The sequence below is a fragment of the Pelecanus crispus genome, unplaced genomic scaffold (genome assembly GCF_030463565.1).
Source record: "Pelecanus crispus isolate bPelCri1 unplaced genomic scaffold, bPelCri1.pri SCAFFOLD_369, whole genome shotgun sequence".
Taxonomy (NCBI): Eukaryota; Metazoa; Chordata; class Aves; order Pelecaniformes; family Pelecanidae; genus Pelecanus; species Pelecanus crispus.
Genome location: NW_027461435.1, coordinates 1 through 27,144, shown reverse-complemented (window position 1 = coordinate 27,144; position 27,144 = coordinate 1). Strand labels below are relative to the sequence as shown.

The window sequence follows — 27,144 nt, the reverse complement described above, 5'->3', positions numbered from 1 at the left end:
GAGGGATGGAGGGATGCAGGGATGGATGGAGGGAGGCAGGGAGGGATGGAGGAGGCAGGGAGGGATGCAGGGAGGCAGGGAGGGATGGAGGGAGGCAGGGAGGGATGCAGGGATGGATGGAGGGAGGCAGGGAGGGATGCAGGGAGGGATGGAGGGATGCAGGGATGCAGGGAAGCAGGGGGGTATGCAGGGAGAGATGCAGGGAGGGATGGAGGGAGGAAGGGATGGAGAGAGGGATGCAGGGAGGGATGCAGGGATGGAGGGAGGGAGGGCCGGAGGGGAGCGGGGGAGGGAGGGAAGTGGGGCTGGGGGCCGGAGGGAGGCAGTGGGCAGGCGGGGGGCGGCTGCACGGGGTGGGGGCCGGGGCAGGCGTTGCGGGGGCTGTGGTGGGGGGCAGGGGGCTGTAGCGGGGGGCTGTGGCGGGGGGCGGTGGCGGGGCCCGGCGGTACCTACACTGAGGTTATTCCCGCGGGGTCGGACCTTCCTCCTCTGCTAGAGCCGGCCCAGGCGGTGCCCGCAGAGCCGGGGGAGAGAGAGAGACCAGAGTGAACACGGGGGGCACGGGGGGCACGGGGGGCACGGGCCGGGGTCCCCCCGCACGCAGCCAAGCGCTGGCCGGGTGAGCAGCAGCGAGCGGAGCAGCCAGAGCACCCCTGTCCCGGCCCCGGGCATGCGCAGCCAGCGGCACCCCCAAAAGCGCCCGCTGGCACGGGGGGTCCCGGGCGGCCGCGCCCCCCCCCGGCTTCGCCGCTGCCGGGGAGGGGGGCGACGCGCGCCTGCGCCGCGCCGGAGCAGATGCGGGAGCGTCCCCGCACGGGGACCGGTGGCCGCCCCCCGGCCGCGGCTCTGGCCCCCCCCGGGGGGAGGTAGCCCCTCTGCCCCAGCTCCGTGCCCCCCGCCCCAGCCCCCTGCCATGCTCATGCCCCCCGCCAAAAGCCCCTGCAGCCATTGGGGGGGGGGACACACGGACGCCGCTCGGGGCACCGGGCGCCTCGGCGGGGTCACGGCCCACCGGGACCACCCTGCCTGGGCCAGCGCAGCGCGGGACCCCCCCGCACCCACCCCAGCCCCCCCGATTGAAGCGGCGCAGGGAGGGGCTGCAGGGGGGCGATGGGGTCGCGCTGCCGAGCCCGGGACCCCCTCCGGCGTCCGGGGGGCACAGGGCCGGCCGCGCCGCGTGCCCGGTGGCCGGCGCAGGTGGTGGGGCGGGGGGCCGTGCCGGGTGCCCCACGGAAGGGGTTCCCCTCACCTGGTTTTCGGCGGGGAGCCGCGGCATGGAGGCGGCGCGGCCGTGCCCTTCCATGGGCAAGTAGTCGCTGTCGGAGTAGCCGTCCTTGGCCATCTCGCGCATCTCCACCAACTGCGGGGACGGGGGCGTCAGCGGGGAAACTGAGGCACGGGGGGGGCACCGAGGGCAGGGACCCCCCCCCCGCCCCAGAGGTTGGCGAGGGGGTGGTGGGCACCAGGGACACGGGGCTGGGGGTGCAGGGGGGGACATGGGGACCCCTGGGACACGGGGGACAGACGGACAGGGGGGAGCTGGGGCCCAGGGGGTCCCTGGGGACACGGGGGACAGACGGACAGGGGGGAGCTGGGGCTCAGGGGGTCCCTGGGGACACGGGGGACAGACGGACAGGGGGAGCTGGGGCTCAGGGGGTCCCTGGGGACACGGGGGACAGACGGACAGGGGGGAGCTGGGGCTCAGGGGGTCCCTGGGGACACGGGGGACAGACGGACAGGGGGGAGCTGGGGCTCAGGGGGTCCCTGGGGACACGGGGGACAGACGGACAGGGGGGAGCTGGGGCTCAGGGGTCCCTGGGGACACGGGGGACAGACGGACAGGGGGGAGCTGGGGCTCAGGGGTCCCTGGGGACACGGGGGACAGACGGACAGGGGGGGAGCTGGGGCTCAGGGGTCCCTGGGGACACGGGGGACAGACGGACAGGGGGGAGCTGGGGCCCAGGGCGCAGCCGGGGACACGCGGGCAGGAGCGCCGTGGGGCCGGCCGGGGCACGGGGGACCCCGGGGTGGCAGAGCCCCTCACCTGGGAGTTGGGGCGGCTGTTGGGGACGTCCTCGGGGCGTCCCCGCTCCGGGCTCCAGGTGCCCGTTTTCTGGAACATCTCCTGGGCGCGCTGGGGTGACCCAGGACTGGCTCTCCTTCAGGCCCCCGTCGCGCGCGGCCCTGGGGGGGCACAGGCGGCTCAGCCCCCTCCCGGCCCGCGCGGGGCGGGGGCAGGATGGGGCCGGTGGCACTTACGGCCCCGCGCCCGGCTCGGCCGCCGGCGCCGCGTCCGGCCCCGGGGTCCCCTCCTGCGTGGGGGACGGCGGCTCCATGCGCTGGAACATCAGCGGCGTCCGGTTCTGCGGGGACACGAGAGCGGCTGGGGCGCGGCGTGGGGGGCCGGGGCTGGGCGGGGGGGACGCAGGGAGGGGACGGAGCTGGGGGCGGTCGGGGATGGGGACACCGGAGGGACTCGGGAAGGGGACAGGGCTGGGATGGGGACACGGGGATGGGGTGGGGACACGGGAGGGGATGGGGACACCGGAGGGACTCGGGAAGGGGGGAAGACTGGGATGGGGACACTGGAGGGACTCAGGAAGGGGATGGAGCTGGGATGGGGACACGGCAGGGCCGCGGGGAGGGGACAGGGCTGGGATGGGGACAGGGCTGGGATGGGGACATGGGAGGGATGCTTGGGGATGGGACTGAGGACACGGGAGGGGATGGGGACACAGAGGGACTCGGGAAGGGGACAGGGCTGGGATGGGGACACGGGGATGGGGTGGGGACACGGGAGGGACTTGGGAAGGGGCAGAGCTCCAGTGGGGACCACGGGAGGGATGCTTGGGGATAGGGACACAAAGATGGCATGGAGCTGGGACACTGGGAGATGGGGATGGAGACACCGGAGAGACACGGGAAGGGGACAGGGCTGGGATGGGGACACGGGAGGGGATGGGGACACTGGGAGGGAGTCGGGAAAGGGATGGTGCTGGGATGGGGACACTGGGAGGGGATGGGGACACTGGGAGGGACTTGGGAAGGGGACAGGGCTGGGATGGGGACACTGGAGGGACTCGGGAAGGGGATGGAGCTGGGATGGGGACACGGGAGGGGATGGGGACACGGGGATGGGGTGGGGACACGGGAGGGACTCGGGAAGGGGCAGAGCTGGGATGGGGACACGGGAGGGATGCATGGGGATGGGATGGGGACACGGGGATGGGGTGGGGACACTGGGAGGGGATGGGGACACAGAGGGACTCGGGAAGGGGACAGGGCTGGGATGGGGACATGGGGATGGGGGTGGGGACATGGGAGGGACTTGGGAAGGGGCAGAGCTCCAGTGGGGACACGGGAGGGGATGCTTGGGGATGGGGACATGAAGATGGCATGGAGCTGGGACACTGGGAGATGGGGATGGGGACACGGGAGGGACTCGGGAAGGGGACAGGGCTGGGATGGGGACACGGGAGGGGATGGGGACACTGGGATGGGATGGGACACGGGAGGGGATGGGGACCCGGGAGGGGATGGGGACACGGGGATGGGATGGGGACCCGGGAGGGGATGGGGACCCGGGAGGGGATGGGGACACGGGGATGGGATGGGGACCCGGGAGGGGATGGGGACACGGGGATGGGATGGGGACACGGGAGGGGATGGGGACACGGGGATGGGATGGGGACACGGGAGGGGATGGGGACACGGGGATGGGATAGGGACCCGGGAGGGGATGGGACACGGGAGGGGATGGGGACACGGGAGGGGATGGGGACACGGGGATGGGATGGGGACACGGGAGGGGATGGGGACACGGGGATGGGATGGGGACACGGGAGGGGATGGGGACACGGGAGGGGATGGGGACACGGGGATGGGATGGGGACACGGGAGGGGATGGGGACCCGGGAGGGGATGGGGACACGGGGATGGGATGGGGACACGGGAGGGGATGGGGACACGGGGATGGGATGGGGACACGGGAGGGGATGGGGACACGGGAGGGGGATGGGGACACGGGGATGGGATGGGGACACGGGAGGGGATGGGGACACGGGGATGGGATGGGGACACGGGAGGGGATGGGGACACGGGGGATGGGATGGGGACACGGGAGGGCCGCGGGGAGGGGACGGGGCTGGGCTGGGGACACGGCAGAGCCGTGGGGAGGGGGCCGTTTTGGGGGTGCTGGTGCTGGCCCCACCTGCTCCTCCCGCATGGCCTGCAGCTTCTTGGCCTTGCTCTGCCGGTAGTACTCCATGATCATCATGGCGGCGTAGATCTTCCCCACCGTCAGGTCGGTGGCTGTGGGCGCAGAGGGTGAGGGGGGCCGGGGCGGGGAGGGGGCCGGGGTGGGGAGGGGGGCCCGGGGACGGTCCCTTACACTTGTGGGGGGTGACGAGCAGGTCCAGGTTTTTGGGGGACAGGTTGGGCCAGATGGCGATCATCTCCTTGCGGAGCTCCGCGTCCATCTGCTGCTTGTCGGCTCCCCCTGCGAGAGAGGGCTGAGCGCCCCGGCCCCCCTGCGGACCCCTGCCACCCCCCTGGGGACCCCCCTGTCCCCCCCAGGACACCTCTGCCCTGCCGCTGCCCCATGGACCCGGTCCCCTTTGGAGCCCCTGTCCCCCGATGTCCCCCCGTCCCCCTGATGTCCCCCGTCCCCCCATCCCCCGATGTCCCCCTGTCCCCCGATGTCCCCCCCGTCCCCCCGATGTCCCCCCATGTCCCCCCCTTTTCCCCCCAATGTCCCCCTGTCCCCCGATGTCCCCCCCGTCCCCCTGATGTCCCCCCTGTCCCCCGATGTCCCCCCATGTCCCCCCCTTTTCCCCAATGTCCTCCCATCCCCCGATGTCCCCCCTATGTCCCCCCGTCCCCCCTTTTCCCCAATGTCCCCCCATCCCCCAATGTCCCCCCAATGTCCCCCCGTCCCCCCTTTTCCCCAATGTCCCCCTGTCCCCCGATGTTCCCCCAATGTCCCCCATCCCCCCCTTTTCCCCCAATGTCCCCCAATGTCCCCCCGTCCCCCCTTTTCCCCCAATGTCCCCCTGTCCCCCCTTTTCCCCCGTTCCTCAGGGACCTCCATCCCTGGGCTCCCAGTCCTTGTCCCCTCCACCCCCAGGGACCCCATCCCTCTCCCTGTCACCCAAGGGACCCCCGTCCCCACGCCCCCAGGCTCCCTGTCCCCCCCCAGGGTCTTGGGCCACATTCCCTCAGCTCTTCATCCCCAAATCTCCAGGCTCCTCATCCCCCCTGGGTCCCCACCCTCGTCCCCACCCCCGTCCCCATCCCGCCAGCATCCCGCTCCCAGGGACCCGGTACCCGACCCCTCAGGGTCCCTGTCCCCCCGAGGCCCGCCGTGCCCCGGGGGTCCCCATCGCCGCCCCCCTCGAGGACCCCGCTCCCCTGTCCCCGTGCCCCCCCCGTGCCTTTGGCGATCTTGATGTCGAGGGCGGTGCGGATCAGGGCCATGAGGGTGGAATTGAAGTGCACCGTGTTGTCGTCGGCCACCGGCAGGTCCATGCGGAGCAGCCGCTGCAGGGCCGAGCGAGAGCGGGGGGCGTCAGCCGCGGCCCCCCTCCCGCCGCGCCCGGGGGCTGGCGAGAAGGCGGGGGCTGCCCTGCAGCCGCCGGGGAAACCGAGGCCCCCGCGTCCCGCCGGCCTCCCCGAGACCCCCGCCCCGGCCCCCCGCCTTCTCCCCAGGCCACGGCCCCCGGACCCCCGCAAGACGCCCGGGGTGGGGGGCGACGGCACGGCCAAGCGGGACCCCGGCGTGCAGCGCATGCAGCGCGTGCAGCGCATGCAGCGGGGAGGGGGCCGACACGTTCCTGGCTCCCCTCCGGGGATGGGGAGGGGGTGGCGGGGGGCTTCTCTGGGTGCAAACCTGCATCCTCGGGGGGGTGGGGGGGTGCAGGGAGACATGCTTCGGGGGGGGGGGGGGAAGCGATGAGTTTGCCAGGCCTCAGCCCCACGCTGCCCCACGCCCTCCCCAGCTCCCAGCGCCAAGCAGGGTGGCGGAAGGACCCCCCCCCCCAAAAAAAAAAAAAAAAAAAAGGGGCAGGGACCCCTCCATGCAGCCCCGGGGGGGATTTGGGGGTGCAGAGCAGCAAGGCAGGGCGCGAGCAATGCCAATGGGGAAAGCGCGGCACGGAGAGGCGGCCCCCCCGCCCCCCCCCCCCCCCCGTGCCCGGGACCCCCGCGCCCCGCGATGCAGCTCCCCAGCAGCCGTAGCCCCCGCGGGTGGGGGGCGCGGGCCGTGCAGCAGCGGGGGCCGGGGGGCACTGCCGGGGGGGGCGGCGGGCGGATGGAGCGAGGGAGAGTGGGGGGGGGGCTGCAGGGACGGGGGGAGAGGGGGGCCAGGGGGAGCCCCGGGGGGGTCCCTAAAAATGAGCTGCTCTGGGTGAGGCGGCCTCGAGCCCCACAGGGGACCCCCACTATGGGGGGGGGGCTGAGCCCCATGGGGACCCCAAATAGGGGCTCCTGGGGGGCTGGCTGAGCCCCATGGGGGGGGTGTCCCCAAATAGGGGCTCCTGGGGGGGCTGGCTGAGCCCCATGGGGGGGGGTGTCCCCAAATAGGGGCTCCTGGGGGGGGGCTGGCTGAGCCCCATGGGGGGGGGTGTCCCCAAATAGGGGCTCCTGGGGGGGGCTGGCTGAGCCCCATGGGGGGGGTGTCCCCAAATAGGGGCTCCTGGGGGGGGCTGGCTGAGCCCCATGGGGGGGGTGTCCCCAAATAGGGGCTCCTGGGGGGGGCTGGCTGAGCCCCATGGGGGGGGTGTCCCCAAATAGGGGCTCCTGGGGGGGGCTGGCTGAGCCCCATGGGGGGGGTGTCCCCAAATAGGGGCTCCTGGGGGGGGCTGGCTGAGCCCCATGGGGGGGGTGTCCCCAAATAGGGGCTCCTGGGGGGGGCTGGCTGAGCCCCATGGGGGGGTGTCCCCAAATAGGGGCTCCTGGGGGGGGCTGGCTGAGCCCCATGGGGGGGTGTCCCCAAATAGGGGCTCCTGGGGGGGGCTGGCTGAGCCCCATGGGGGGGTGTCCCCAAATAGGGGCTCCTGGGGGGGGCTGGCTGAGCCCCATGGGGGGGTGTCCCCAAATAGGGGCTCCTGGGGGGGGCTGGCTGAGCCCCATGGGGGGGTGTCCCCAAATAGGGGCTCCTGGGGGGGGCTGGCTGAGCCCCATGGGGGGGTGTCCCCAAATAGGGGCTCCTGGGGGGGGCTGGCTGAGCCCCATGGGGGGGTGTCCCCAAATAGGGGCTCCTGGGGGGCTGGCTGAGCCCCATGGGGGTCCCCAGGAGGGGGTCCTTGGGGGGGGGACTGAGCCCCATGGGGTCCCCAGGAGGGTTCCTGGGGGACTGGCTGAGCCCCATGGGGGTCCCCAGGAGGGGGTCCTTGGGGGAGGGGGGCTGGCTGAGCCCCATGGGGTCCCCAGGAGGGGGTCCTTTGGGGGGGGGAGGGGCTGGCTGAGCCCCATGGGGTCCCCAGGAGGGGGTCCTTGGGGGGGGGAGGGGCTGGCTGAGCCCCATGGGGTCCCCAGGAGGGTTCCTGGGGGGCTGGCTGAGCCCCATGGGGGTCCCCAAGTAGGGGGTCCTGGGGGTCCGGCCCCGAGCCTCCAGCCCGTGGCGGGGGGCACACGCTCCTCGGGCGGCGGATCTTACCCAGCCCGTCCTGGGGGAACGCGCGGAGGCTCAGCGGGGCCAGCGGCCGCCGCGCCGGTCAGGGCTCGCCGCAGGAGGAGGAAAAAAAAAAAAAAACCAACAAAAAAAACAACAAAAAGCCAAAAAAACACCAAAAAAACCAAACCAACCAAAAAAAACAACAAAAAAAAAGAGGCCGAGAAGCATCGGCCGGGCTGAGTCGGTGCCGCTGCTGGGAACCGGCACGGCTTTGGGGGGCTTCGCTCTGGTGGGAAGAGTTATTCTACCTTATAAGCAACACGGGGTGGGCATTTCTTGCCTAAACCCAGGGGCGGGGACATATGTCTCAGCATTTCATACATGTCCATGAAAGTCAGCCGGCCCCTGGGAGCGGAGAGAACAAGAAGGAAGAGACATCGGACAGAAAAAGGACAAAAAGGAGGCGAGAGAGACAGAGAGAGACGCGGAGAAAAAAATTAAAAAAAAAAAAACAAAAGAGTAAGGGGGGGGGGAGAAAAAAAAAAAAAAAGGTTTAAACCCGGCCGGCCGCAGCCCAGGGCCCCGCGGAGGAGGAGGAGGAGGAGGGGAGGAAGGCGATGGCCGGCGCCCATGCAGCCCCGCGGCGCTGGGCCGGGGGCCGCGGGGCGCAGCAAGCAGAGCTGGGCGAGGACGGGGGGTCCATGCGGCGCGCCCGGGGCTGGGGCCGGCCCCGGGGGTGCGGGACGTGTCTGTGTATATATATATATATAGATATCATATATATATCCGAGAAACCGTAAGCAACATTCATCCCGTTGATGCTCGGCAGGTTTTTAGTGTAAGTCAAACCTTGCAAGCAACCCTATGAGGGCATTTCTTGCCTAAGCCCAATGGGGGAGATATTACGCGTAATAAACTGTACATATCCTTTTGCCTAAGCCCAATGGGGGAGATATTACGCGTAATAAACTGTACATATCCTTATAATGAATGCGGCCACTGCAAGAAAATACAGCGGGGTTAGTGCGGACGCCGGAGCCGCGCGCGACCGCGGACGCGCCGAGGGGCTGGGGAAACTGAGGCACGGGCGCTGGGGCGGGGCGGGGGGGCAGGGCGGGGCTGGGACCCCCCCCACACCCTGCGCCGAGCTGGCTGCGGTGGGGATGGGGGGGACGCACGGGGCGGTTTTGGGGAGAGCCGGAGCCCCCCCGTCGCTCCGTGCCCGCTGAGCTCAGTGCCAGCCCGGTGCCGGGCACCGAGGGGCCGGCAGAGCCTCACGGGAGACCCCCAGAGCGGGCGGGGAGCCCCCAGCGCATCACGGGGGGCCCCGGGACGCAGCAGAGACCCCCCCCGCCCACCCCCGGGACATGGCGGGGACCCCCAGCAGCCATCGGGACCCCCGGGGACCCCCCGGGTCCGGCGGAGGCCCCTTGCGCTGCGCTGGGGGCTGGGGGCTGGGGTGGGGGGCAAGAGGGAGAAATCCGGCGGGCGAGCACCTACGGTCGAGAGAGGAGAGGTTAATCGGCGCCACGCCGGGGGGGCCGGGCCCCCCCACGGCTCTGTGGGGGGCGGCAGACCTGGGGGGGGGTCGCCCCCGTGGGGGGCCAGCCCCGGGGGACCCCTCCTCGGGGGGCAGCAGGGCCGCTGGCCCCACAGGACCGGGGGGGGGGCTTTTGGGCAGCTGCCGTGCCCCCCCCAAGACCCCGCTGCAGCGCTCGGGGAGGGGGGCACAGCCCGGCCAGCCAAGCCCCCGGGAGCCGCCGCGCCCCGGCGCTGAGTGGGGACCCCGGCGTCCAGGGTGGGGGTCCCTGGCATCCCGGGGCGGGGGGGGGTCCTTACCAGGCGGCGGGGGTCGTACTCGGCCCAGACGCGGACGTACTCGTCCAGGTGGTGGGGGCCCAGGATGGAGGAGTCGCGCGTCAGGTACTCGAAGTTGTCCATGATGACGGCAACGAAGAGGTTCAGCATCTGGGGGGGGCAGGAGCGTGGTGTCGGGGCGCGGGGGGGCCGGGCTGGGGTCCCCCCCCACCCCCCCCGTGCCCACCGGGGCTCACCAGGAAGGAGCAGAGGAAGATGAAGGAGACGAAGTAGAAGTAGGCGAACTCGTTGCCACACTCGTCCTCCTTGATGCCCGAGTTCTGGTCGCAGGGCTTCCCGCTGAGGCAGGACAGCATGATCTCGTGCCAGGCCTCCCCCGTGGCGCTCCTGCGGCAGAGGGCACGGCGCTGGGTGACCCCGGCCGGGATGGCACCGTGCGGGGACACACACGGGCATGGCACTGGGAACCCCCGGATGGTGATGGGACCGTGCCGGGGACACACGCGGGCATGGCACTGGGTGACCCTGGATGGTGATGGGACCGTGCCGGGGGACACACGCGGGCACGGCACTGGGTGACCCCGGATGGTGATGGGACTGTGCCAGGGACACATGCGGGCACGGCACTGGGTGACCCCGGATGGTGATGGGACTGTGCCGGGGACACACGCGGGCATGGCACTGGGAACCCCTGGATGGTGATGGGACTGTGCCGTGGGACACACGCCGGCACGGCACGGGGTGACCCCGGATGGCGATGGGACTGTGCCGGCGGGACATGCTGGCACAGCGTTGGATACCCCCGGATGGCGATGGGACCGTGCCAGGGACACATGCCGGCACGGCACTGGGTGACCCCAGCCAGGATGGGACCGTGCGGGGACACACATGGGCATGGCACTGGGAATGCCCAGACAGCAATGGGACCGTGCCGGGGACACACGCCGGCATGGCACTGGGAATGCCCAGATGGTGATGGGACTGTGCCGGGGACACACGCCGGCACGGCGCTGGGAATCCCCAGATGGCGATGGGACCATGCCGGGGACGCACGCTGGCACGGCGCTGGGTACCCCCAGATGGTGATGGCACCGTGCTGGGGCAACGTGCTGGCACGGCACTGGGTACCCCACATGGCACCGGGACCATGCCAGGGACACACGCCGGCACGGTGCTAGGTACCCCCAGATGGTGATGGCACCGTGCCGGCGGGACATGCTGGCACGGCACTGGGAACCCCTGGATGGTGATGGCACTGTGCTGGCGGGGCATGCCGGCACGGCACTGGGTACCCAGCGTGGCACCGGGGACCGTGCCGGGGGGCTACGCCAGCATGGCACTGGGTAACCCGGGTGGCACCGGGACCGTGCCGGGGGGACTCACCGAAAGAGGAGCATGAGGGCCTGGAAGAAGGTGCGGAAGTTATTGTGCTGGGTGATGGCCGACTCATCATCCTCCTCCTCGATGCCGATGTTGCCGAAGACCTGGGGGGGCCGTGACGGCTCAGGGGGGGCAGGGGCCCGGGCGAGGGGCTGGGGGAGCCGGGGGGGCCGGGGCTCTCACCTGCATCCCGATGATGGCGTAGATGAAGAAGAGCATGGCGATGAGCAGGCAGACGTAGGGCAGAGCCTGCGGGCAGAGCGGGGGGCCGGTGACGCCGTGCCGGCACGGATGCGGCCCCCGGCACGGGCTGGGCTGCCGGCCCCTGGGTGGGGACGGCCGGGGGGGGACGCGGGTTTTGGGGGGGGGGGGGGTCCATCGGGCGGCACCTTGAAGGACTGGACGAAGGTCCAGAGCAGGATGCGGATGGTGTAGCCCTGGCGCAGCAGCTTGATGAGCCGCGCCGCCCGGAAGAGCCGCAGGAAGCTGAGGTTGATGAAGTTGTTCTGGGGGGGACGTGTGGGATGAGCGGGGGGCGAGCGGGGCCCGGCCCCGGCGCCGCGGGGGCCACGGCGGCTCCCACCTACCCCGAACTCCGTCACCAGGATGTCCGTGATGCTCCCCAGCACCGTGACAAAGTCGAAGATGTTCCAGGCGTCACGGAAGTAATTCTGTGAAGGGAATGGGGAATTCTGTGGCAGCTCCCGGGAGCCCATGGTACCCATGCACCAGATCCCGGGAGCCCATGGTACCCCATGCACCGGATCCCAGGATCCCGTGGGTACCCGTGCACCAGCTCCCTGGATCCCGTGGGTACCCGTGCACCAGCTCCCTGGATCCCGTGGGTACCCGTGCACCAGCTCCCGGGAGCCCATGGATACCCATGCACCGGCTCCTGGGATACCATGGTACCCATGCACCAGCTCCCGGGATTCTGTGGATACCCATGCACCAGCTCCCGGGATCCCATGGATACCCATGCACCAGCTCCCAGGATCCCACGGTTACCCATGCACCGGCTCCCGGGATCTCATGGATACCCATGAACCGGCTCCTGGGATCCCATGATTACCCATTGCACCAGCTCTGGGATCCCAGTTACCCAGGCACCGGCTCCGGGATCCCCTGGTTGCCCGGGCACCGGCTCCGGGATCCCATGATTACCCAGGCACCGGCTCCGGGATCCCATGGTTGCCCGGGCACCGGCTCCGGGATCCCATGATTACCAGGGCACCGGCTCCGGGATCCTGCCCGTGCGGTGCGGGGTGCCCCGGGGCGGCGCGGCGCGGCGTGGGTGCCCGGTGGTGGCCGGCGCGCGGCGGCACGTACCAGCACGCCGAAGGCCATGATCTTGAGCAGACACTCGAGGGAGAAGAGGGAGGTGAAGACGTTGTTGAACATCTTCAGCACGTTCTCGTAGGCGTCCGAGGCGTCGTAGAACTGGGGGACAGCGCACAGGATGGGGGCGGGGCGGGGCAGCTGCCGGGGGACCGGGTGCATCCCGGGGGTAGGACGGATCCCGGGGGACCGGGTGCATCCCGGGGGTAGGATGGATCCCAGGGGGTAGGACGGATCCCGGGGGACAGGGTGCATCCCGGGGGGTAGGATGGATCCCGGGGGAGAGGGTGCATCCCGGGGGGACAGGATGGATCCGGGAGGATGGGGATGGATCCCGGGGGACGGGGTGGATCCAGGGGGGTAGGATGGATCCCGGGGGTAGGATGGATCCTGGGGGACAGGGTGCATCCCGGGGGGGTAGGATGGATCCCGGGGGAGAGGGTGCATCCTGGGGGTAGGATGGATCCCAGGGGACAGGGTGGATCCAGGGGACAGGATGGATCCCGGGGGACAGGGTGCATCCCGGGGGACAGGATGGATCCGGGAGGATGGGGATGGATCCACGGTGACAGGATGGATCCAGGGGGACAGGGTGGATCCAGGGGGATAGGGATGGATCCAGGAGGATGGGGATGGATCCACAGGGACGGGGATGGATCCCAGGGGACAGGATGGATCCAGGAGGACAGGGATGGATCCACAGGGACAGGGATGGATCCAGGAGGATGGGGATGGATCCAGGGGGATGGGGATGGATCCAGGAGGATGGGGATGGATCCACAGGGACAGGATGGATCCAGGAGGATGGGGATGGATCCAGGAGGATGGGGATGGATCCACAGGGACAGGATGGATCCAGGAGGATGGGGATGGATCCACAGGGACAGGATGGATCCAGGGGGATGGGGATGGATCCACAGGGACAGGATGGATCCAGGAGGATGGGGATGGATCCACAGGGACAGGATGGATCCAGGGGGATGGGGATGGATCCACAGGGACAGGATGGATCCAGGGGGATGGGGATGGATCCACAGGGACAGGATGGATCCAGGAGGATGGGGATGGATCCACAGGGACAGGATGGATCCAGGAGGATGGGGATGGATCCACAGGGACAGGATGGATCCAGGGGGATGGGGATGGATCCACAGGGACAGGATGGATCCAGGGGGATGGGGATGGATCCACAGGGACAGGATGGATCCAGGGGGATGGGGATGGATCCACAGGGACAGGATGGATCCAGGGGGATGGGGATGGATCCACAGGGACAGGATGGATCCACAGGCACAGGGATGGATCCAGGGGAACGGGAATGGATCCAGGGGACAGGGAAAAGTCCCATGGGAGCCGGACAAGCGCCAGGGGCTGGGGGCACACGTGGGTGCCAGGGGCTGAGGCCGGAGCCCCGAGGGACAGGGCCGGGACAGGGCCGGAGGGGCTCCCCAGGACCCCCCGCCCCTCCCCGCGGACCTTCATCATGAGGACGATGGTGTTGAGGGCGATCATGGCCATGATGGTGTACTCGAAGGGCGGCGACACCACGAACTGCCACATGCGGTACTGGAAGCTCTGCCGGTTCTGCGGCATGTGCCGCGTCAGGGGCTTGGCGCTGATGGCGAAGTCGATGCAGGCTCTCTGGGGAGGGGGGGGACAGGGTGGGCGTCACCGAGCCCCGGCCGGGCCGGGGGGTCCCCGAAAGGCAGCGGGGGGGGCGGCGGTGTCCGCAGGAGGCACCTCGTTCTTCTCCAGGCTGTACTCCTCCATCATCTTGTCCCCCTGCTCCTGGAAGGTGATGATGATCAAGGCCACGAAGATGTTGACGAAGAAGAAGGGGAAGACCACGAAGTAGACCACGTAGAAGATGGACATCTCCATGCGGTAGCCGGGGCTCGGCCCCTGGTTCTCGTAGGTGGCGTCCACCGAGTGCTTGAGGACCCTGCAGCGGGACGAGGGCAGGGGCGGGGTGGGGGTCCTGGCGTCCCCGCACACCCCCCCCCCAGGTCCCCGCACCCTTACTGCGGCCACCCCTCGCCGGTGGAGACGGTGAAGAGGGTGAGCAGCGCCCAGAGGACGTTGTCGTAGTGAAACTCGTACTTCTTCCACTCCCGCTTCTGCGCCTTCACCTCGTTGTCCTTCTCGTACACCAGGTACTCCCCCCTGGGAGGGGAGGGGGCGGTGAGACGGGGCGGGGGGGGCGGCGGACCCCCGCCCGCCCGGGCCGTACCTGCAGTCCTTCTCGAACTCCTTGGACTCGTCGGTGCAGTAGAAGAACTTGCCCTTGAAGAGCTGGACGGCCACCACGGCGAAGATGAACATGAAGAGCATGTAGACGATGAGGATGTTGAGGACGTTCTTCAGGGAGTTCACCACGCAGTCGAAGACGGCCTGGGGATGGGGAGCGGGGAGGGGGTCGGCGCCGGCTGGGACCCCCCCCCGCACGCCCGGGGCGGGGAGCCAAGCCCCCTCCCCGCCCACCTTGAGCTTGGGCAGCCTCTTGATGGTCTTCAGTGGCCGGAGGACACGGAGGACGCGGAGGGACTTGATGGTGTTGATGTCCTTCCCCTTGCTGCTGCCACTTCGGGGGGGGAGAGGGAGCCGTGGGGCCACGGCGCGGCGGCTCGGGGCACCCCAGCATGGCTGCGGGGGGTCCCGTCCCCTCCTGTGCCCCGTGGCGACCGTCCCCTCCCCGGCCAAGCGGGCAGCGGCTGCTTGGCATTGCGGGGGGCTTGCGGCCGAGACCCCGCATGCTCATCACATGCCAGGGAGAGCCTGGCGTTTCCCACGGCCCTGCTTTTGGGGGGGGGGGGGGGGTAGAGTGGGGGGAGTTCGGGGGGAGCGAGGCGTGACCATGAGCACGAGGAGAGCACGAGGACGGAGACGGGCGGGAGACGAAGGCAGAAAGACTTTACCGTGAGCTGCTCCTGCGGCCGGTGGCAGAGGAAGGGGAGAGACAAGGCACGGTGAGAGCCCGGCCCCCGCCCCGCGCCCGCGCCCCCCGGCCCCCCGGGAGCTCCTCGGGCTCTGCTCCGGGTTTACTCACCCGTCACTGGGGGTGCTCAGTCACTGGGGGTGCTCAGTTAATTGGGGGTGCTCAGTCACTGGGGGGGTGCTCAGTCACTGGGGGGGTGCTCAGTTAATTGGGGGTGCTCAGTCACTGGGGGGGTGCTCAGTCACTTGGGGGTGCTCAGTCACTGGGGGTGCTCAGTCACGGGGGGGGTGCTCAGGTACTTGGGGGGTGCTCAGTTAATTGGGGGTGCTCAGTCACTGGGGGGGTGCTCAGGTACTTGGGGGTGCTCAGTCACTGGGGGTGCTCAGTTAATTGGGGGGTGCTCAGTCACTGGGGGGGTGCTCAGTCACTGGGGGTGCTCAGTTAATTGGGGGTGCTCAGTCACTGGGGGGGTGCTCAGTCACTGGGGTGCTCAGTTAATTGGGGGTGCTCAGTCACTGGGGGGTGCTCAGTCACTTGGGGGGGGTGCTCAGGTACTTGGGGGGTGCTCAGTCACTGGGGTGCTCAGTTAATTGGGGGTGCTCAGTCACTGGGGGGGTGCTCAGTCACTGGGGGGTGCTCAGTCACTGGGGGGGTGCTCAGTCACTTGGGGGGGGTGCTCAGTCACTGGGGGCTGCTCAGTCACTTGGGGGGGTGCTCAGGTACTTGGGGGTGCTCAGTCACTGGGGGTGCTCAGTTAATTGGGGGGTGCTCAGTCACTGGGGGGTGCTCAGTCACTGGGGGGTGCTCGGGTACTTGGGGGGTGCTCAGTCACTGGGGGTGCTCAGTCACTTTGGGGGTGCTCATCCTTACTTTAGGGATGTAATTACTTGGGCAGTGCTCAGCCTTTACGTGGGGGATGCTCCCGCTTTAAGGATGCTGCATCACTCGGGGGATGCGCACCCTGTGTTTGGGGGCTGCTCCGTTACTTGGAGGATGCTCAGGCTTTGCTCGGGGGATGCTCACCCTTTGCTTTAAGGATGCTCAGTGACTCAAGAGATGCTCGCCCTTTACTCAGGGGATGCTCAGTCACTCGGGGGATGCTCATCCATTTCTAGGAGAGTCCTCAAGCCATACTAGAAGGTTACTCATCCCTTACTAAGAGGCTACTCATCCTTTGCTGGGCGATTCCTCATTGCTAGGGGATTCCTCATCTTTATTTGGGGTTTACTCCAGCCCTGCTCGCTGCTCCGGGGTTTCCGCGCCGGGGCGGCTGCTCGGCCCCACCGGGGCCCGATCCTGCCCGGGGACGCAGGGGCGGCGCTGCGGGGGCGCGGGGACACGGGGACGGCGACGGCGACGGCGACGGGACGAGACAGCGCGGCGGCAAGCGGCCGAGGACGGACGTCAAGCGACACAGCAGAGCGCGGGCAGCGGCGGGGGGGGCGCGGGACGGACCCCGGGGGGGCTGGGACGGCCCCCCGGGAGGCTCTGGGGGGCACTGGGAGGCACTGGGAGGCACTGGGAGAAGCAAGACCCCGCTGCCTCCATCCCCCCGCCCTCCGCCCCGGCGCCAACGCTGCTCCCCCAGCACGGGGGTCCCGGGCGAGCCCACCCCTGCCCAGGCCCCCCCCCGCCGCGCCCCCGAGGAGGACTCACGTGAAGGCGAAGGCCACCAGCGCCCCGCTGACCACGATGAAGTCCAGGATGTTCCACAGGTCGCGGAAGTAGGCACCTTGGTGAAGCACCAGCCCCAAATCCACCATCTGCGGGGGGCAAGGGGGGGTGAGGGGGTGCCGGGGGGGCCCCCCGCCCCGCGTACCCCCCTGCTCACCTTGATCACCATCTCGAAGGTGAAGACGCCCGTGAAGACGTAGTCGAAGTAGCGCAAGACCTGGCGGGGAGCAGATGGGGGGGGGGTGCCTGGGGGGTCCTGGCACCCTCAGACCCCCCCCCCCGGCACCCTGGGACCCCCTGGCACCCTGGGACCCCCGCCAGCACCCTGGGACCCCCAGCACCCCGAGGCAGTGGGACGCCTCTGGCACCCTGGGACCCCCTGGGCACCCTGGAGCTGTGGGACCCCCCGGCACCCTGCCCCCCCAGCACCCTGGGACCCCCCGGCACCCTGGGGCTGCAGGACCCCTCTGGGCACCCTGGGACCCCCCGGCACCCTGGGACCCCCTGGCACCCTGGGACCCCCAGCACCCCGAGGCTGTGGGACGCCTCTGGCACCCTGGGACCCCCTGGCACCCTCAGCCCCCCGCCAGCACCCTGGGACCCCCTGGCACCCAGGATCCTATGGCATCCTAGGGCTGCAGGACCCCCCCCCCCCCCCGGGCACCCTGGGACCCCCGGGCACCCTGAGACCCCCCTGGCACCCTGGGACCCCCCTGGGCACCCCAGGACCCCCCCTTGCTGGGGGCTGTGGGACCCCCCGGCACCCCACCGCACCCCGGGGGCCGTGGGCAGGGTCTCCGCGGCAGGACAAGGTGGGGGGACCCCGCTCCGGCACGGCCCCAGGCGCTGTTTTAGGGGCACCCGGCAGCGCTGCGAGGAGGGAGCTCAGCCCCACCACCCCCCCGCCAGCAGCCGGGGGTCCCGCCCCGCCCGGCTGCGGGGGCTCACGTTGTTGCGGGGGGCGTTGGGCTGCACGGGGTCCTCGGCGGCCAGGGCGATGCTGCTCATGGCGATGACCAGCAGGATGCACATCTCGAAGTACCGCAGGTTGACGATGTAGTGGCACAGCCGGCGGAACCTGGGCGGGGGGCACACGGTGGGGGGGGGCGAGGGGCACCCCCAGCAGCCCCCCCGGCCCCCCAGATGCCGCCCGGCCCCCCGGCGCACTCACGGGTTGGTGGTGGAAAGGATGAACATGGAGCTGTAGGGCACCATGGGCTTGGGGCCGTTCTCCTCCTGCCCGTCGCCTTCCTCCTTCTTCTCCTCCTCCTCCTCCTTGCGGGGCAGCGGCTCGGGGTTGGCGTTCCTGTTCACTGCGGGGGCGGTGGCGTCACGGCCCCCGGACCCCCGCCCGCACCTCCCCGCAGCCCCGAGACCCCCGCGCCCCCCAGACCCCCGCCCGCACCTCCCCGCAGCCCCGAGACCCCCGCGCCCCCCAGACCCCCCCGCGCCCCCAGGGGGGTCCTACCTTGGACCAGGGCGTTGGCGGGGGGCGGCAGGAGGGGGGGTGGGATGTCCACGGCGGTGTGCTCCGGCTTCCCCCCCGCCTTGGCCGGGTTGTTGGGGGCGCCGGGGTTGGTGACCACCAGGCTGTTTTCGGTGGGGGGATTGGGGGTCCCGGGGGCCCAGCGCGGGGGGGCCCCGGCGGTGTGGTTGCCCACGGGGGGTGGCGCGGGGGGCTCGGCGGTGGCCAGCTTGTTGTTCTTCATGTTGTCGATGTCCTCCGCGACGGGGGGCTCCCGGCGCCCCATGTCCTGCTGGATGGGGCGCGTGGTGGAGAGCGTGGGGCCCGCCGGCGCCCCGGGGGCCTGGTTCTCCCTGGGGGGACGCGGAGGGGAGGGGGCTCAGAGGGGACCCCCCGGCACGGCGGGTGCTGAGCCGGGAATGCCCAGCAGCTGGAGGAGCTCCCCAGCCCCGGGGGTCCCACCAGTCCCGGGGGGTCCCACCAGCCCTGGGGGGTCCCACCAGCCCCACCACCAGCCCCAGGGGGTCCCCCCAGCCCCGGGGGTCCCACCAGCCCCAGGGGGTCCCACCAGCCCAGGGGGTCCCACCAGCCCTGCCACCAGCCCCGGGGGGTCCCCCCAGCCCCACCACCAGCCCAGGGGGTCCCACCAGCCCGGGGGGTCCCACCAGCCCGGGGGTCCCACCAGCTCCGGGGGGTCCCACGAAGCCCCGGGGGGTCCCACCAGCCCTGGGGGGTCCCACCAGCCCTGACACCAGCCCCAGGGGGTCCCACCAGCCCAGGGGGTCCCACCAGCCCTGCCACCAGCCCCGGGGGGTCCCACCAGCCCCACCACCAGCCCCAGGGGGTCCCCCCAGCCCCACCACCAGCCCAGGGGGTCCCACCAGCCCGGGGGGTCCCACCAGCCCGGGGGTCCCACCAGCTCCGGGGGGTCCCACGAAGCCCCGGGGGGTCCCACGAAGCCCTGGGGGGTCCCACGAAGCCCCAGGGGGTCCCACCAGCCCCGGGGGTCCCACCAGCCCCACCACCAGCCTCAGGGGGTCCCACCAGCCCGGGGGGGTCCCACCAGCCCGGGGGTTCCACCAGCCACGGGGGGTCCCACGAAGCCCCGAGGGGTCCCACCAGCCCGGGGGGTCCCACCAGCCACGGGGGGTCCCACCAGCCCCGGGGGGCCGTGCCCACACCACTCACCGCCGCCGCCGGTGCCGCCTCTCCTTGTCGTCCCGCTTGCCCTCGCCCTCGTAGGCGCCCGGCGTGCCATGCCGATGCCGCCGGCGCCGCTCGCCATCCCCGTGCTCCCCGTCTCCCTCGGCCCGCACCGGCCGGCCGCCCTCCCGGTGCCGCGGCCGCCGCTCGGGCCGCCCGCCCTCCTCGCCCTCCTCGGCCGCCCGTCGGTGCGCCCGGTGCCGTCGGTGCTCCCGCTCGGGCTGGGGCGAGCCGGCGCGGCCGTCCCGGCTGCCGCCCGGCCGGTGCCGGCGCTCGAGGGCTTTGAGGCGCTCGGCGTCGGCGTAGGCGCGCTCCTGGCTGGGCTCCCGCTCGGGCTCGCGGCTGCCGCTGCGGGGCCGGCGGCCGGCGGGGCCGTGGGGGTCCCCGGGGCGGGGGCCGCCGGGATCGGGGTAGCGCGGCTGCCGGCGCAGCTCCTCGGCGCGGGGCTGGCCGAAGCGGGGCTCCGGCGGCGGCTCGCCGGGACGCGTCTTGTTGGTGTTGTTGTTGCGGTTCTCCTGGGGGTCCACCACCAGCGGCCGGTCCAGGTGGGTCTTCATGTCGGGGCGCAGGTGGCGGGCGTAGGGCACCTTCCAGCGCTCCTCGGGGTCCAGCTCGCTGTAGAGGGCCTCCCGGCTGGCCAGCAGGTTCTGCTTCCGCAGCTCGCTCGTCCGCTGCTCCCACACCGACTTGGAGGACTTCTGATTCTTCTGCTGCTCCTTCCTGCAGCGGGGAGCCACAGCCCGCGTCGGGGGAGCCGGAGGTGTGCCGGGACGGAGCCGGCGTGGAGACGGGATGGAGCCGGGATGGAGCTGAGGATGGAGCCGGGATGGAGCTGAGGATGGAGCTGGGATGGAGCTGGGATGGAGCTGAGGAGGGAGCTGAGGAGGGAGCTGAGGATGGAGCTGAGGAGGGAGCTGAGGAGGGAGCTGAGGAGGGAGCTGGGATGGAGCTGAGGATGGAGCCGGGATGGAGCTGAGGATGGAGCTGGGATGGAGCTGGGATGGAGCTGAGGAGGGAGCTGGGATGGAGCTGAGGATGGAGCTGGGATGGAGCTGAGGATGGAGCTGGGATGGAGCTGGGATGGAGCTGAGGAGGGAGCTGAGGAGGGAGCTGAGGAGGGAGCTGAGGAGGGAGCTGAGGATGGAGCTGGGATGGAGCTGAGGAGGGAGCTGAGGATGGAGCTGGGATGGAGCTGAGGATGGAGCTGGGATGGAGCTGAGGATGGAGCTGAGGAGGGAGCTGAGGAGGGAGCTGAGGAGGGAGCCGGGATGGAGCTGAGGATGGAGCTGGGATGGAGCTGAGGATGGAGCTGGGATGGAGCCGGGATGGAGCTGAGGATGGAGCTGGGATGGAGCCGGGATGGAGCCGGGATGGAGCTGAGGAGGGAGCTGAGGAGGGAGCCGGGAGGGAGCTGAGGATGGAGCCGGGATGGAGCTGGGATGGAGCTGAGGAGGGAGCTGAGGATGGAGCTGAGGATGGAGCTGGGGATGGAGCTGGGATGGAGCTGAGGATGGAGCTGAGGATGGAGCTGAGGATGGAGCTGAGGAGGGAGCCGGGATGGAGCTGGATGGAGCTGAGGAGGGAGCTGGGATGGAGCCGAGGATGGAGCCGAGGATGGAGCTGGAATGGAGCTGAGGATGGAGCTGGGATGGAGCCGGGATGGAGCCGGGATGGAGCTGTGGATGGAGCCAGGATGGAGCTGAGGATGGAGCTGGGAATGGAGACAAGAATGGAGCCAGGGACGGAGCCAAGGACGGGGGACAAGGATGGGGACAAGGATGGATCCAGAGATTGATCCAGGGATGGAGCAGGGGATGGACCCAGGATGGAGACAAGGATGGACCCAGGGACAGAGCCAGAGACGGAGCCAGGGATGGATCCAGGGATGGATCCAGGGATGGAGCCGGGGATGGAGCCCAGGGCAGGACCATGGAGCGAGCCAGGATGGAGCCGGGCACACCACGCACTTACATGGTGACGGACATGTTGGCTGCGGAGAGCGGGCTCACTTCCGCCACCTCCTTTGCCTTCTGCAGCGCCAGCTTTTGGTTGGCAGCTTCTTCCTCCTCCTGCTCGTCCTGCGAAGCCCCGCGCCGCGTCCAGCCCAGCCCCGAGGCCACGGGCGATGGGCGGCGGCAGCCCCCCCCCGGGCCCCCTCACCTTGGTGAGCTCCTGCGCGTTGGCGAGGTTGTCCACCGCGATGGCCAAGAAGACGTTGAGGAGGGTGTCTGGGAGCCCCGTCAAGGCAAAGCGGGTCCCAGCGCATCCCCGCCCTGGCCCGGAACCCCCCGGAACCCCCCGGGACCCCCCCAGCACCCCGAGGATACAGTTGCCGAAGAGGGTGAGGACGATGAAGTAGACGGAGAAAACCATCCCCCCCTTGACGCCGCCCTGAGATTTGATCCCGTCGTACATCACCGCGTTCCAGTCTTCGCCCGTCAGGATCTGGGGAGGGGAAGGAGCCGCGGGGGCAGCGGGGAGCCCCCCCCGGCACCCCAATTCCTCAGGAGCCCCAGGGGCAGCAGGGAGCCCCCCCCCCCCCGGCACCCCAATTCCTCAGGAGCCCTGGGGGCAGCGGGGAGCCCCCCCCGGCACCCCAATTCCTCAGGAGCTCCGGGGGCAGCGGGGAGCCCCCCCCGGCACCCCAATTCCTCAGGAGCTCCGGGGGCAGCGGGGAGCCCCCCCCCGGCACCCCAATTCCTCAGGAGCCCCGGGGGCAGCGGGGAGCCCCCCCCGGCACCCCAATTCCTCAGGAGCTCCGGGGGCAGCGGGGAGCCCCCCCCGGCACCCCAATTCCTCAGGAGCTCCGGGGGCAGCGGGGAGCCCCCCCCCGGCACCCCAATTCCTCAGGAGCCCCGGGGGCAGCGGGGAGCCCCCCCCCCCGGCACCCCAATTCCTCAGGAGCTCCGGGGGCAGCGGGGAGCCCCCCCCGGCACCCCAATTCCTCAGGAGCTCCGGGGGCAGCGGGGAGTCGTCCCCCCCCGGCACCCCAATTCCTCAGGAGCTCCGGGGGCAGCGGGGAGCCCCCCCCCCCCGGCACCCCAATTCCTCAGGAGCCCCGGGGGCAGCAGAGAGCCCCCCCCCCCCGGCACCCCAATTCCTCAGGAGCCCCGGGGGCAGCAGAGAGCCCCCCCCCGGCACCCCAATTCCTCAGGAGCCCCGGGGGGCAGCGGGGAGCACCCCCCCCCGGCACCCCAATTCCTCAGGAGCCCCGGGGGCAGCAGAGAGCCCCCCCCCGGCACCCCAATTCCTCAGGAGCCCCGGGGGCAGCGGGGAGCACCCCCCCCCGGCACCCCAATTCCTCAGGAGCCCCGGGGGAGGGATGGGGGGTCCCTACCTGAAACACCGTCATTATTGCTGCTGGGAAAGTGTCGAAGTTGGTGGGAGGGGTCCCGTCGTCAAAATTGAACCTGGGGGTGGGGGGCAGCGGTGGGATCCCCACCCCCGCCGGGTGCCCCAGGCAGGGACCCAGGGGCACGGAGACCACCCCGCGCTGGGGGCCAGGGTGGTCCCGGGGGGCTCCGGCCCCTGCCCGGTTACTCACTGTCCCCCGAAGAGCTGCATCCCCAAAAGGGCAAAGACAACGATGAAGAGGAAGAGGAGGAAGAGGAGGCTGATGATGGACTTCATGGAGTTCAGGAGGGAGACCACCAGGTTCCTCAGGGAAGCCCAGTACCTGCCAGGGCAGAGCCAGGCTGTGGGGCCGCGGGGGGACGAGGGGATGGTGAGGGGACACAGGGACGGCGAGGGGACACGGGGACGGCGAGGGGACACGGGGACACGGGGACGGCGAGGGGACACGGGGACGGCGAGGGGACACGGGGACGGCGAGGGGACACGGGGACGTGGGGACAGCGAGGGGACACGGGGACACGGGGACGGCGAGGGGACACGGGGACGGCGAGGGGACACGGGGACGTGGGGACGGCGAGGGGACACGGGGACGGCGAGGAGGCGAAGGACGGCAGCTCGGCGCCCGGGCACCCCACGACGGCTCCGTGCATCCACACGCTCACTCACGCTCGCGCTGCGCCTGCACTCACAGACCCACGGACAGGCGGACGGACAGACAGACCCACGGACAGGCGGACGGACAGACAGACAGACAGACCCACGGACAGGCAGATGGACAGACCGACCCACGGACAGGCGGACGGACAGACAGACCCATGGACAGGTGGACAGACAGACCGACCCATGGACAGATGGATGGACAGACCCACGGACAGGTGGATGGACAGACTGACCCATGGACAGACAGATGGACAGACCCACGAACAGGCGGACGGACAGACCAACCCATGGACAGGTGGACGGACAGACAGACCCACAGACAGGTGGACAGACAGACAGACCCACAGACAGGTGGACGGACAGACAAACAGACCCACGGACAGACAGACCGACCGACAGACAGACGGACGGACAGAGCAGCGGCGCCCGCCCCGCCAGCACTTACTTTGTGACTTTGAAAATGCGCAGTAACCTGAGAGCTCGTAGCACGCTGATCCCGAAGGATGTTCCCGGCTTCACAACAGCCCAGATCACCTCGAAGATGCTTCCGATGATAACCTGGGGGGGGGTCCCCGTCCTGTCCCCACCCCAACCCTGTCCCCGTCCCCCTCCCGTCCCCATCCCGTCCCCCTCCCTGTCCCCATCCCCATCCCGTCCCATCTCCATCCCCATTCTTTCTCCATTCCATCCCCATCCCGTCCCATCCCCATCCTATCCCCATCCCATCCCAACTCCATCCCATCCCATCCCATCCCTATTCCTTTCCCCATCCCTTCCCCTTCCCTATCCTCATCCCATCCCATCTCCATCCCCATTCCTTCCCTATCCCATCCCCATCCCATCCCTTCCCCATCCCCATTCCTTCCCTATCCCATCCGCATCCCATCCCTGTCCCATCCCCATCGTGTCCCCATGCCCATCCCATCTCCATCCCCAATCCCATCCCTGTCCCATCCCATCCCATCCAACTCCGTCCCATCCCAACTCCATCCCATCCCATCCTAACTCCATCCCATCCCATCCCAACTCCATCCCCATCCCATCCCATCCCATCCCATCCTAACTCCATCCCCATCCCATCCCACCCCACCCCATCCCGTCCCTCCCATCCCATCCCAACTCCATCCCCGTCCCATCCCATCCCGTCCCCTCCCCTCCACCCCATCCCATCCCCTCCCTCCCATCCCCTCCCATCCTATCCCATCCTTATCCATCCTATCCCGTCCCATCCCGTCCCGTCCCCTCCCCTCCCATTCCATCCCCATCCCATCCAACCCCATCCCATCCCTCCCGTCCCCTCCCATCCCCTCCCATCCCATCCCAACTTCATCCCCTCCCCTCCCATCCCCTCCCATCCCATCCCCTCCCATCCCATCCCAACTCCATCCCATCCCCTCCCGTCCCCTCCCATCCCCTCCCATCCCCTCCCATCCCATCCCAACTTCATCCCCTCCCCTCCCATCCCCTCCCATCCCATTCCATCCCCATCCCATCCCAACTTCATCCCCTCCCCTCCCATCCCAACTCCATCCCATCCCCTCCCGTCCCCTCCCATCCCCTCCCATCCCCTCCCATCCCATCCCAACTCCATCCCATCCCCTCCCATCCCACCCCATCCCCTCCATCCCCTCCCATCCCCTCCCATCCCCTCCCCTCCCATCCCCTCCCATCCCCTCCCATCCCATCCCCTCCCATCCCCTCCCATCCCCTCCCATCCCATCCCCTCCCATCCCATTCCATCCCCATCCCATCCCAACTCCATCCCATCCCCTCCCATCCCCTCCCATCCCCTCCCATCCCCTCCCATCCCATTCCATCCCCATCCCATCCCAACTCCATCCATCCCCTCCCATCCCCTCCCCTCCCATCCCAACTCCATCCCATCCCACCCCATTCCCGCCGGCAGCGGCCGGCCGGGCCGGACTCACGGCACAGTCGAAGCAATTGAAGGACGAGTGAAAGTAAGGCCGCGTCCCCAGCCCGTACATTTTTATAAACATTTCGGACATAAAGAGTCCCAAGAAAATGAATTCTGCATAGTCTGGGGGGGAGAGAGAGTGAGGGGGCGGGGGCGGGGGCGGGGGGGGCAGGGGGGCAGGGGTGGGGGGGGTGGGCGGGGGGCGTCGGGGGCGGGGTGGTGGGGGGGTGGTGGGGCGTGGCAGGGGCGGTGGGGGGCAGTGGCGGGGGGTGCGGGGGGCATCGGGGGGGGTGTCGGGGGTGTCGGGGGTGTCAGGGGCAGGGGTGGCGGGGGGTGGTGGGGGGTGTGTGGGGGCGGCGGGGGGCGTTGGGGAGCATTGGGGGGTGGCGGGGGTCGGTGGGGGGTGGGGGGGGGGTGTGGGGGGCGGCGGGGGGCGTTGGGGAGCATTGGGGGGTGGCGGGGGTCGGTGGGGGGTGGGGGGGGGTGGGGGGGGCAGCGGGGGGTGGGGGGGGCGGCAGGGGGCGTTGGGGGTGTTGGGGGGGGCTGCAGGGGGTGGCAGGGGGGGGTGGCGGGGGCGTTGGGGGGCGTTGGGGGGCATCGGGGGGCAGCGTCGGGGGGTGTGGGGGGTGTTGGGGGGCGGCGGGGGTGTGGGGGCGGCGGGGGGCGTTGGGGAGCATTGGGGGGTGGCGGGGGTCGGTGGGGGGTGTGGGGGGTGGGGGGGGGCAGCGGGGGCAGCAGGGGGTGGTGGGGGCGGCAGGGGGCGTTGGGGGTGTTGGGGGGGGCTGCAGGGGGTGGCAGGGGGGTGGCGGGGGCGTTGGGGGGCATTGGGGGGCATCGGGGGGCAGCATCGGGGGGCGTGGGGGGCGTTGGGGGGCGTCGGGGGGTGTGGGGGGCGGCGGGGGGCGGCAGGGGCGGCAGGGGTGGTGGGGGGTGTCAGGGGGTGGCGGGGGTGGGGGGCGTTGGGGGGTGGCGGGGGGGCGTCGGGGGCGGGGGGCAGTGGGGGGCAGTGGGGGGGGCAAGGGGGGTGGGGGGTGTTGGGGGTGTCGGGGGTGGGGGTGGTGGGTGGCGGTGGGCGTCGGGGGTGGCGGGGGTGGTGTGGGGGGGCGGCGGGGGGTGGCCGGGGTGGGGGCGGCGGGGGGTGTTGGGGGGTGTGGGGGGCGGCGGGGGGTGTTGGGGGGTGTGCGGGCGGCGGGGGGTGTTGGGGGGTGTGGGGGGCGGCGGGGGGCGGCAGGGGTGGTGGGGGGGTGTCAGGGGGTGGCGGGGGTGGGGGGCGTTGGGGGGTGGTGGGGGGCGTCGGGGGCGGGGGGCAGTGGGGGGGTGGGGGGTGTTGGGGGTGTCGGGGGTGGGGGTGGTGGGTGGCGGTGGGCGTCGGGGGGTGTCGGGGGTGGTGTGGGGGGCGGCGGGGGGGCGGCCGGGGTGGGGGTGGCGGGGGGTGTTGGGGGCGGCGGGGGGGTGTTGGGGGGTGTGGGGGGTGTCGGGGGGTGTTGGGGGGCGCGGGGGCAGCGGGGGGTGTTGGGGGGTGTTGAGGGCGGCGGGGGGTGTTGGGGGGTGTGGGGGGCGGCGGGGGGCGTGGGGGGCGTGGGGGGCGGCGGGGGGTGTTGGGGGGTGTGGGGGCGTCGGGGGGCGTGGGGGGGTGTGGGGGCGTCGGGGGGCGTGGGGGGCGCGGGGGCCACTCACAGAGGAAGTCGGAGAGCCAATCTGGCTGGTCGTAGTGAACGATAGCAACACAGAGCGTGTTGAGCGCTACCAGACCCAGCACGGTCCAGTAGAAGGCCTGAGTTTTCACC

The 27,144-nt window shown here is 70.8% G+C and overlaps 1 protein-coding gene across 1 annotated transcript; it reads right to left on the bottom strand.

Annotated features, from left to right (window-relative positions):
* Window positions 1-453: 453 nt before the first annotated feature.
* On the bottom strand, window positions 454-27,140 carry LOC142597022 (voltage-dependent P/Q-type calcium channel subunit alpha-1A-like; the record flags this gene model as incomplete). Its single annotated transcript, XM_075727464.1, is given in 36 exon segments — window positions 454-489; window positions 1,250-1,360; window positions 2,045-2,137; window positions 2,139-2,184; window positions 2,260-2,363; window positions 4,211-4,311; window positions 4,391-4,498; window positions 5,433-5,538; window positions 7,921-8,017; window positions 9,452-9,462; window positions 9,464-9,580; window positions 9,667-9,817; window positions 10,814-10,914; window positions 10,994-11,059; window positions 11,200-11,316; window positions 11,398-11,481; window positions 12,140-12,250; window positions 13,625-13,789; window positions 13,889-14,090; window positions 14,171-14,311; window positions 14,379-14,539; window positions 14,630-14,729; window positions 16,740-16,846; window positions 16,915-16,974; window positions 17,706-17,835; window positions 17,929-18,070; window positions 18,226-18,575; window positions 19,411-20,145; window positions 21,397-21,503; window positions 21,586-21,653; window positions 21,753-21,870; window positions 22,763-22,835; window positions 22,970-23,101; window positions 23,885-23,997; window positions 25,368-25,480; window positions 27,035-27,140. Coding segments are annotated over 36 exon segments (4,683 nt in total), but the record flags the coding sequence as incomplete, so codon positions are not given.
* Between the last annotated feature and the right edge of the window lie 4 nt (window positions 27,141-27,144).